We start from the raw sequence: 12500 nt of genomic DNA on the forward strand, positions 1-12500 counted from the left end.
GGCCAAGTTCGGGGATCCGCACCTCATTACCAGTCCCATTCGGTTCCAGTGTGACTTCAAAATATCTCAATAGCTCAGTTTTACATATGGATAATTAGGAACAGAACAGGAAAGAAAATCATGAGGATTTTATCCCTATTTATTTCTTTGCTTGTTAACAAAGAAACAAAACAAATTAAACTAAACTAAAACATGCAAGTTTTATGCAAGCCGTTTTACTAATCCAGTGAAATTGTTACTCCCGCCATTGAGTAATGCATTCGATCGTGTCCGTGTGTCTGTGTGTGTGTGTACAAGATATCTGGAAAAGTTCTGAACGGATTTGGATGAAAGTTGGTGGGATGATTACAAGGAAGAATTGATTAGTTTTTGGTGAAGCTCAGGATATTATTCCGGATCCCGGAATTTTTTGAAGGATTTTTTACCATTGGAAGATAGGGCTCAGCAGCGATCACCCACGGCATGAGTATGCGCTCCACTGAGTGGTGTTCTAGTTTCTGCTGTTTTCGTGCAATCAGAATATGGAATCAGGTGAAATATATATATTTATATTTAAATATATATTTATTATATATTTAAAGTTGATATTTCATTGAATTTATTACAATTTATTATTGTAATTTATGACGAGTCCCATATCTCAAGATTTTGGCCCCCATACCCCCGAGGGGTATGGATACCCCAGGTTAAGAACCCCAGCTTTAGACCTTTGACTTTAGACTCTCAGAGCAAAGACATTTTCGACACTTTCTGAGATGGACGAGAGATCAATAAAAGGCATGCAATTAAAGCTCAATCAGAATTGACAACAGTACAAATTTAGGACAACAGGATAGAACAAGGTATATATTGTTGTTTAAAATATCTTACTTAGCGATGAAGGGGATAACTGATGTTTGAGAAATTGATCTACCATCGTGGTTATTTCTTAAAGCAGGGAGAACAGGGAGAACTTAAGCAGGGCCTTCGATACGGTCTGGCACCCAGCTCTGCTCATCAAACTCGCCTCCTATGGTATCCATGGAAATCTCCACTCATGGCTTGCGGACTTCCTCTCTGGTCGTCGTCAACGTTTGGCCCTGGATGGATTTCTCTCATCTCCCCTTCCTGTTCTCGCTGGAGTTCCCCAAGGTAGTGTGCTGGGCCCTGTGTTATTTCTGGACTTCATCAATGATCTCTCCGACTCTCTGGAAAATCCTCTCTATCTCTTTGCTGATGACTCCACTATCTGCCGCTCCATTCCTCATCCCTCAGATCAGCAGTCTGCAGCCTCCTCACTCTCTGCAGACCTGGACAAAATCACAGACTTGTCAAACAAGTGGAACATGTCTTTCAATCCTGACAAATCTCACACTCTTACGATGTCTCTCCGAAAAGACCGACTGGAAAACCCTCCCATCCACTTTCTCAACAATCCTCTCCAAGAAGTTCTGTCGCTCAAGCTTTTGGGTCTCACTATCTGCCATGATCTTTCTTGGGAAAAACACATTTCCAAGCTGGCCTTCAAAGCCAGTCGCCGACTGGGCATCCTCCGTCGTGCAAAGCCCTTCCTTGGCACACCTGAGCTCCTCACCACATACAAGGCTTTCATCCGCAGCTCAATGGAATACTGTTCCCCCCTCTGGGCCGGTGCTCCTGCCTCGCACCTAGCTCGGCTTCACGCTGTTGAAACCAAAGCTTTCAGAATCATTGGAATCTCCCATGATGAAGCTGATTCTAAGGGCCTTTCTCTCTCTTATCGCAGGCAGGTTGGTGGTCTTTGTCTTCTACAGACTCCTCTCCAGCCTTGCTCCCCCAGCTCTCTCTGTGCTCTGTCCCCCTAATATTCCTACAGGTCGCACAAGATCTGCCAGCAACCCTCTTATGGTTAAACTGCCAAAATCTAGGCTCTCTGCTCACCTTCACTCTTTCATTCCCCTTTTCTACCGCCTCTGGAACAAACTCCCAAACTCCCTTCAATCCCACTCCTCCCTCCAGGTCTTTAAAACAGCTGTTCACCACCATCTCTCATCTTCCCCCATCCAAAACCTTGATCTTTTCTACCCCCGCTAATTCACCCCAGATACACTTTTTATTGAAATTCCAACTTCTTTCCTGGAAGTCCTTGCAGTGTTCATATGTTTTATACCTCTCCCACCTCCCCCCCGAGCCCTCTCCCTCCCACATTTCTCTAGATGTCCCTGCTCTCAAATGTTGTGTTTGTGTCCTTCCCCCTCTCTCCCCATCTTGCCCACCGCTCCCCTTATTTTGTGTTTTATGTGTCGGTTTGACTTTTTGTGCGATTAATGTTCGCTCTTTCACGAGCCTCGATCTTGTATACAGAAAAAAAAAGAGAAAAAAAAAGCAATGAACCATAACGTGGTGGTTTTTTTTCTTCACAACTGAGCATCTTTTTCATCATCAAACTGTCCAAATCAAAATCTATAGACATAGACAGAAACCTTCATGGGGATGGTTCTTGAGGAAAGAAGCTTCAGCATCATTTGGTGCAGGTCGATCCAGGTGGGCATCAATGTCATGCTCAGTTTTCACTTCCACTTTCACATATAAATCTGGAAAAAGTGGCTTTTATTAAATGCAGGCAGTCTTGTGTCACATGCATAGCTAGTTCCACACTCTAAAAATAAATAAACAAATAAATATTGCATTAAAATCAATGACTTGAGGCCTTCCTTGAAGAGGGAAAATAAAACATTTCCCGACGGGAATTGCGTAGTATCAAAACATTGTGATATCAAAGCATTATGTTCTGAAGAAACTGCCTCAATTTTATGAGATGCTTCCCAGCCCACCACAACTTCAGAAAGAATTACACCACCACCCAAAATGACAACCAACAAAATAGATAAGGTAAGAAAAATGTAATGAAAGCGAAATAGAGAAAGTTTTCTCCACAAAACTGCTTTTATTGTCAAATTACATACAACTCGTGTGACTCGGCGCGCTCCGCACGCCTCACCACACATCGTTTCAGAGGGATAGGCATCTTTGACCATTTCGGTGTCTTTTGGGTCTTCAGGGTATTTTGAGTCCAGGGTATTTTGGGTCTTTAGGGTATTTTGGGTCTTCAGGGTATTTTGGGTCTTCAGGGTATTTTGAGTCTTCGGTGTGTTCAGTGGCTTTTGGGTCTTCTTGTTCCTCTGGGTGTTTAAGGGGCTTTGGGGTCTTCAGGGTGTTTTGGGTCTTCAGGGCGTTTTGGGTCTTCAGGGCATTTTGGGTCTTCAGGGCATTTTGGGTCTACAGGGTCTTCTGGGATTTTGGTGTCTTCTGGGTTTTTGGTGTCTTCTGGGTTTTTGGTGTCTTCTGGGTTTTTGGTGTCTTCTGGGTTTTTGGTGTCTTCTGGGTTTTTGGTGTCTTCTGGGTTTTTGGTGTCTTCTGGGTTTTTGGTGTCTTCTGGGTTTTTGGTGTCTTCTGGGTTTTTGGTGTCTTCTGGGTTTTTGGTGTCTTCTGGGTTTTTGGTGTCTTCTGGGGTTTTGGTGTCTTCAGGGGCTTTTGGTTCCTCTGGGTATTTAAGGGACTTCAGGGTCTTCGGGGTGTTTTGGGTCTTCGGGGTCTTGGTGGTCTTAATGGTCGTCAAAGTTCTGAAGGGTCTCAACAGTCTAAACGTAAATTAAGAGGGCGTTGATTTTATTTGAAGATGAAGAAGATGATTTGGTCTCATATAAACATACATACAAACAGACATACATACAAACCGACATAGGTTCACTCTATTATAATAACATTAAGCCCTTGCCGCTCCCCCCCCCCATCCCCCCCCCCCCCCCCCCCCAAATTGAGAAGCCAAACTACGCCTATGGTTGCAAGTCTGGATGTGATCGACCCAGAACTGCAGGAGTAGCGTGACAAACACTAATTACACACACACACACACACACACACACACACACACACACACACACACACACACACACACACACACACACACTAATTACACACACACACACACACACACACACAATGACACGCACACACATATATAATGACACGCACACACATATATAATGACACGCACACACATATAATGACACGCACACACATATAATGACACGCACACACATATAATGACACGCACACACATATAATCACACACACACACATATAATGACACACACACACATATAATGACACACACACATATGACACACACACACATATGACACACACACACACATATAATGACACACACACATATAATCACACACACACACACATATAATGACACACACACACATATAATCACACACACACACATATAATGACACACACACACATATAATGACACACACACACACACACATATAATGACACACACACACATATAATGACACACACACACATATAATGACACACACACACATATAATGACACACACACATATAATGACACACACACACATATAATGACACACACACACACACATATATAATGACACACACACATAATGACACACACACACATAATGACACACACACACATATATAATGACGCACACACATATATAATGACGCACACACATATATAATGACGCACACACATATATAATGACACACACACATATATATAATGACGCACACACATATATAATGACACACACACATATATAATGACACACACACATATAATGACACACACACATATAATGACACACACACAGAAATGACACACACACACATATAATGACACACACATATAATGACACACACACATATAATGACACACACACATATAATGACACACACACATATAATGACACACACACATATAATGACACACACACATATAATGACACACACACATATAATGACACACACACATATAATGACACACACATATAATGACACACACACATATAATGACACACACACATATAATGACACACACACATATAATGACACACACACATATAATGACACACACACATATAATGACACACACACATATAATGACACACACACATATAATGACACACACACATATAATGACACACACATATAATGACACACACACATATAATGACACACACACATATAATGACACACACACATATAATGACACACACACATATAATGACACACACACATATAATGACACACACACATATAATGACACACACACATATAATGACACACACACATATAATGACACACACACATATAATGACACACACACATATAATGACACACACACATATGACACACACACATATAATGACACACACATATAATGACACACACATATAATGACACACACATATGACACACACACACATAATGACACACACACACATGACACACACACACATAATGACACACACACACATAATGACACACACACACATAATGACACACACACACATAATGACACAAACACACATAATGACACACACACACATAATGACACACACACACATAATGACACACACACACATAATGACACACACACATAATGACACACACACACATAATGACACACACACACATAATGACACACACACACATAATGACACACACACACATAATGACACACACACACATAATGACACACACACACATGACACACACACACATAATGACACACACACACATGACACACACACACACACACACACATAATGACACACACACACATGACACACACACACACACACACACATAATGACACACACACACACATAATGACACACACACACATAATGACACACACACATAATGACACACACACACATAATGACACACACACACATAATGACACTCACACACATAATGACACACACACACATAATGACACACACACACATAATGACACACACACACATAATGACACACACACACACATAATGACACACACACATAATGACACACACACACATGACACACACACACATGACACACACACACATAATGACACACACACACATAATGACACACACACACATAATGACACACACACACATAATGACACACACACACATAATGACACACACACACATAATGACACACACACACATAATGACACACACACACATAATGACACACACACACATAATGACACACACACACACATAATGACACACACACACATAATGACACACACACACATGACACACACACACATAATGACACACACACACATAATGACACACACACACACATAACACACATAATAACACACACACACACACACACAAAATACAACAACAACAACATGCATTTTAAAGCCCTTTTCCCTGCAAGAGCGGGGGTTAGCCAAGCGGTCCCAATGACAATCTTCTCCATTTTGCCCTATTTTCTGCATCTGTCCTTGTTAACCCCCTTGCCCGCATTTCTTCTTCCACCATCTTTAGCCAAGTCTTTCTCGGTCTTCCCCGTCCTCTACTTCCTTCTACATTCATTTCCATCACTCTTCTCAACCAGTCACTTTCATCCTTCCTCAACACATGACCAAACCATCTCAACCTGTTCCTCTTCACAGCATCAATCACAGGCTCTATTCCCATCATCTTTCGCAATTCATCATTTGTCTTCCTCTCTCTCAACAATACTCCGCACATCCACCGAACCATTTGCATTTCCCACCCTTTCCAGCCTTCGTTGCTGCACTACGTTCATTACCCATGTCTCGCTCCCATAAATCATAACACTTCTCACACATGCAGCACACACCTTTCTCTTCAGCTTCAACGACACTCCCCTCCTCATTAGCACGCCACTCGGTTCCCGAAACTTCTTCCATGCACATCTCACTCTAGCAACCGGTGCCGTGTCTGATCCATCTTCTCCATTCAGCATGTCTCCGAGGTAGCAAAATGTTTTCACACCTTCCAGCTTCACGCCGTCTCCAAGATCCAACTCAACATTTCCTCCATCTGCAGCTCCCTCTGTGCACACCTTACATTTGAATGTAGCTGCCACACTGGTTAATGACCCTCTCAGACCACGACATTTTCGATGAACCCACTCAGTGCACATTGTACATTGAATGGAGTTCACTCCGACACCCTTGCTGCACACAGCACATGGCCACTTCCCAGTTCTTTCCACCTCACCACATGCTTTACCACTTGCCATCACCTTCGTCTTTCCTATATTCACCTTCAGACCTTTTGTCTCCATACATTCCTTCCACTTGTTCATCTTTTCCTACAGTCCATCCATACTTTCCGCAATCAACACCAGATCATCTGCATACAACAACTCGCACGGTAAACCCTCCTTTACGTTCTGAGCCAGCACCTCCATCACAGCTACAAAAAGTAGTGAACTTAGTACCGACCCCTGATGCACTCCCACCTTCACCTCAAACTCACCACTGTTCCCGTCCTTCGTCCTTACAGCTGTGCGTGCTCTTTTGTACATTGCCATCACTGCTCTGATCAACCATTCCTCCACTTCTAACTTCCTCAATGCCCATGTCACTACTTCGCGTGGAACCTTATCGAATGCTTTCTCCATATCAACAAACCCAAGAAACAACTTCTTCCTCTTCTCCATGTACTTCTCCTGGAACTGCCTCACAATAAAAAGCACATCTGTCGTTCCTCTTCCTGGCATGAATCTAAACTGCATTTCGTCAATCTTCAATTTCTTCCTTGTCCTCCTCTCCAACATCCTTTCCAATACCTTCATTCCATGCTCCAATAACTTTATCGCTCGATACGAGCCACAGTCCAGAGGGTCACCTTTCCCCTTGTATAGAGGGACGAGGGTACTCAGTTCCCAAATCCCTGGAATGCGGCCTTCTTTCACCACCAGCTCACAGATCTCTGTCATTCTCTTCACACCCCAACTTCCAGCTGCCTTCAACATATCTCCCACAACTCCCGTCGGCCCTCCCGCTTTTCTACTCTTCATTGCTTTTATCGCTTGGCCTGGTGTTGGCTTAGTGGTTAGGGTGCCGGCATGGGATCCTAGGATCCTGGGTTTGAATCCTGGTCGATCGCTGAATTAACACCAGGGGGGTTGACTCAGCCTGTCATCCTTCCGAGGTCGGCAAATTGAGTACCAGTTCACTGGTAATTCCCTGTGTGTCGCAAGAGGCGACTAACAGGGTTGGCGGCAGGAAGGGCATCCGGCCATAAAACATTGTTTCAAAAAGGGGACCACGGTGCCAGAAAAAGGCCAACCCCTGCTCTGCGGGGAAAAATGGCCTCGAAAGGTGGTTTTTATTGCTTTTATCGCTTCCTCAACTTCCTTCTCAGTTATCTTCTCTGCGGGTCCTAAAACTGGGTTACTCTCTATGTTGCCATCCCATTCATTCTCTGTATTCAACAGCATTTCCATATATCTTTTCCATCTTCCTTTAATTCCATCTGGGTCCACAACGATTTGTCCCACTTCATCCTTCAAGCAGCTCACCCCCATCACATCACACCTCTCTTTCGCTATCTGTTTTGCAATCCTGAATACCGCTCTCTGACCCTCTTCCGAATCCAAGCGTTCTCCGAACATTTTCCTACATGCCTCCTGCGCCTTTGCTACCTCTTTCTTTGCAGCCTTCTTGGCTGCCTTATAACTTTCATGCTCTGCTTTTTCTGCTCCCGTACCCTTCGCCTTCTGCCACTCCTTGAACTTCATCCTCTTCTCGTCAATCCTCTTTCCAACTTCCTCATCCCACCACCATGTTTCCGAGTGCCTCGGTGGTCCTTTTGTCCATCCACATACCTCACCAATGGCTCCCAACAGACTATCTATCATTGACATCCAACCACTTTCAAGCTCAACCACATCATCCTCTACCCAACTCAGCCTCTCTTTTAATGCCTCCCTTACTGTCACCTCTTTCAACCTCCACACCTTCATTCTCGGTTGGTACTTCACCCGCCGAGCTCTCTTCGCACATTTCACCCCCATGTCGCAGACAACCAAGTGGTGCTGTGAAACAGCCTCCTCCCCCGGGATCACCTTTGTGTCCCGGAGGTGCCCCCTATCTCGCCTAAGCACCATCAGGTAGTCAACGGTTGTCGTCGACCCACCTGACGTGTATGTAACAAGCTTATTATCCTCTTTCTGGAACTGAGTATTACAAATCAACAAATCAGCTCCATCAGCAAACTCCAAAATCCTTTCACCTTCTCCATTTCTCACACCATATCCGTAACCGCCATGAACTCCCTCAAAACCGTCCATACTCCTTCCCACATGTCCATTTAGGTCTCCTCCTACCACAACAACTTCCTCATCTTTCACGTTTTCCATCAGCTTCTCTGTCGCACACCAGAACTAGTCCTTCTCTTAATCGCTCCGACCAACCTGCGGAGCATATCCCGAGATGACGTTCATCAAGAGCTTTCCAATCATCATTTTCACCATCATCAACCTATCACTCACTCTAGTCACACTCACCACACTGTCTACAAACTCCTCAGAAAACAGGACACCAACACCATTCACGCCCTCCGGGCACCCTTGCCATACAAACTTGTATTTCTGTCCCTGCCTACCCTTCACCAATACTTCCACCACTTCTCCTGATCTCCCTGTCATTGTCCCTACATTCCATGTCCCAAACTTCAGAAACCGATCTCCACTTCGGGCTGTACCCTGCCCATATGTCGTTGTAATTGTCATGGCTCTCTTTTTGAGGCAATGTTTTTATGGCCGGATGCCCTTCCTGACGCCAACCCTCTTCGTCACCTCTTACGACACGCAGGGATACGGTGTACCTATTCTAAACCAGGGTACACACCGGGAATAATGACACACATAATGACACACACAATGACACACACAATGACACACACAATGACACACACAATGACACACACAATGACACACACAATGACACACACAATGACACACACAATGACACACACAATGACACACACAATCACACACACAATCACACACATAATCACACACATAATCACACACACACACACAAGTCCGTGAATTATAATTACCAGTAAGGTCGAAAGAAAAAGAAGCGTATCCAGAGGTGGAGGAAAATAACGTTAGGCTGGAGACCTAACCTGAAATTGGAAGATTTGCATGATGCCTAATTTACTGCAGGGGTTCCAGGAATACACACAAAAAATCGTTGCGATCGGTGCAGCCGTTTTTGCGGTACCCGGGACAATAACGTTCGGCTGGAGTCCAAACCTGAAAATTCTGGAGACCAAAGCTGAAATTGGAAAAACAATGTGGCCTATTTTACTCCAGGGGGTCCCAGGATTACCCACCCAAAATTTCGTTGCGATCCATTCAGCCGTATTTGCGGTACCTGGGAACGGACTGACAGAGACGGATGGACATTTGGTGAATTATAGTAAGATTGTGATCTACCTTGCGACTGGTTGATTTATTTTTCATCTCAGATTGACAAATGCAGAGAATGGAATGAATAGACCAAAGCCATGACATGTGACCATAGGATAAGGAAAGTGGAAAGGATCAAAAGTCAGGAAGTGGAGAAAAGATCAGGAGTGGTTTGGAAAAATCATGTGCTGATGATTAATTGTATTGAAGGACTGGAATTCCAAGGTACCTCAGAGTTATGCACACAAGTCTTTGAGCGACCTTGCCCGAGTTCAAATCTCAACGCACTTAACACGCCATCCTGGTTTACAGCATCCATTTAATCTATCAATGTGTGCACCATCGAATGAATGAATATTAAATCGAGTGTCCCATCTGCTATCATTAGTTTGTGGACATTTGGAATTCCATGTTGTCTTTCATGAAGAGTGAGTGAATTGATCCCATTTGACAATTTTTTGAAATTCCTGCTCGAACCTGCATCAGCAGCTAAGCCGAACTTCCAACAACGCTGCAAACCAAGAGCCAAGTGTTGCACACAAAATAAACATTGACGGTCCTCAGTTCCTCCAAAGAACAGCGTTCCGTTTAAGCTATCGCTGACGATTCACCAATAAGTGATGAACAGCGGCTGATGTGGGCTTGTGGCGTTGGGGTTTTCAGACTTGTGCTACTTTGAAATGCCTACAGCTGTGCGAGAACTCAGGTAGAGTTTGAAACGGCAAAGGCCTTATTTTATTTTTTGTTTTATGCTCCTTACCCGATCAAAGCTTGATATGTTACATTGCTTTTCTTTGTTGCTTTATTCAACTGCCTTTGACTCAAAGGACCGAGTGTTGATGAACATTCTGGTCTAAGTCACAGCTGGGGATGGCTGATGATGTGAGAGCCGATTGGTTAGTTCCTCCAATGAGAAGTGAGAGATATTGGCTTTTAATACATGTAAATTGTAATGACTCGGACTCTCAAATGGGCGACATGAAACTGCTAGAGAATAATTATCTTCCAAGACACCAAGCGGAGGCGAATGCGAATAGAATGCGTGAATAATCCACCACAATGCAATGGTTTTAATAATTTTACCACTTGGACATATCATTGCACACAATTGGCCACACGAGGAGAATTTATTTGTGCTGGAGGATGGAATCACGGCTCAGAATACACAGAAACTCGTTTAAAATTTCAGATTCAAACCCGATCATTCCAACATGAGAATTTTGCTTCTGCTGTCCCAACCACCGATGGAGGCCGTCAATGCCACAGACAGATCTCGAGCTTTCTAGCCAGTCTGGCACGCCACCTCGCTCTCCAATCTCCCTGCATATGGCATCCAAGGCCACCTCCACACATGGCTAACTAACTTCCTCGAGTCTCCTATCAAACACGTGCCTCTCAACAAAATAATTTGATCACCTCTCCCCTTCAAGGCTGGATTGACCCAAAGCAGTGTGCTGGTGAATCCAGGCAAATGTGCTGGTGAATCCAGGATTGACTCAAGCAAATCCCCTTCATCTCTTTGCTGATGACTCCACCCTCGGCCGACGGCCGTAACATCTCTCATTCTTCATAAAGACACGTAAGCAGCCTATTCCCTCTCCTCAGACGTTGATAGAATCACAAGCATCTCAACTACTTGGAATATGTCTTTCCATTCTGACAAAGCTCACACTTTCACTCTCTGTCCGAAAAGACCCTCAGGCAAACCCTAAAATCTCCTTTCTCAATATTCCACATAAAGAAGTTCAGTCCCTGAAACTTTTGGGTTTCACTATCACCTCTGGTCTCTCTTGGGGAACCACAATGCTGAGTTGGCCTCTACAGCCAGATAGCCTTCAAAGCCGGAGTGGGCATCCTCAATTGTGCTAAGTGCTTCCTTAGCACACCTAAACTGTTATCCAGCAACAAGGATGGAGTGCTGCTCTCCCCAATTGGCTGGCACCCCTGCCTCACATCTTCCTGAGCTGGACGCTGTAGAATCCAATCCCTCAAGATAGTTGGAATCTCCCGCGATGAAGCCGAGTTAATGGGCCGATCACATTCACTTCACAGACAAAAACTGCTCACTCACCTGCACTCTCATTATTCACTTTTACCACCTGTGGAAAAAACTTCCACATTCTCTTAAATCTCATTCTTCCCTCCAAATCTTCAAGACAGCTGTTCATCACAATCTAAGATCATTCTCCACCCAACAATGACCTTTTCCACCCCAAGTAAGCCCCATTCCCAAGCACTCCCTTT

General features: G+C 44.0%; 1 protein-coding gene across 1 annotated transcript in view; it reads right to left on the reverse strand.

Moving 5' to 3' along the window:
* The window catches only part of LOC137423750 (uncharacterized), a 60506-nt gene that overhangs the window by 34059 nt on the left and 13947 nt on the right, over positions 1-12500 (reverse strand). Inside the window, exon 3 of the mRNA XM_078773774.1 lies at positions 2442-2552. Within this exon, the coding sequence (XP_078629900.1) occupies positions 2442-2552 (111 nt within the window). The remainder of the gene's footprint in view (positions 1-2441; positions 2553-12500) is intronic.

This window comes from Myxine glutinosa, chromosome 3, assembly GCF_964187855.1.
Source record: "Myxine glutinosa chromosome 3, kmMyxGlut1.1, whole genome shotgun sequence".
Lineage (NCBI taxonomy): Eukaryota > Metazoa > Chordata > Myxini > Myxiniformes > Myxinidae > Myxine > Myxine glutinosa.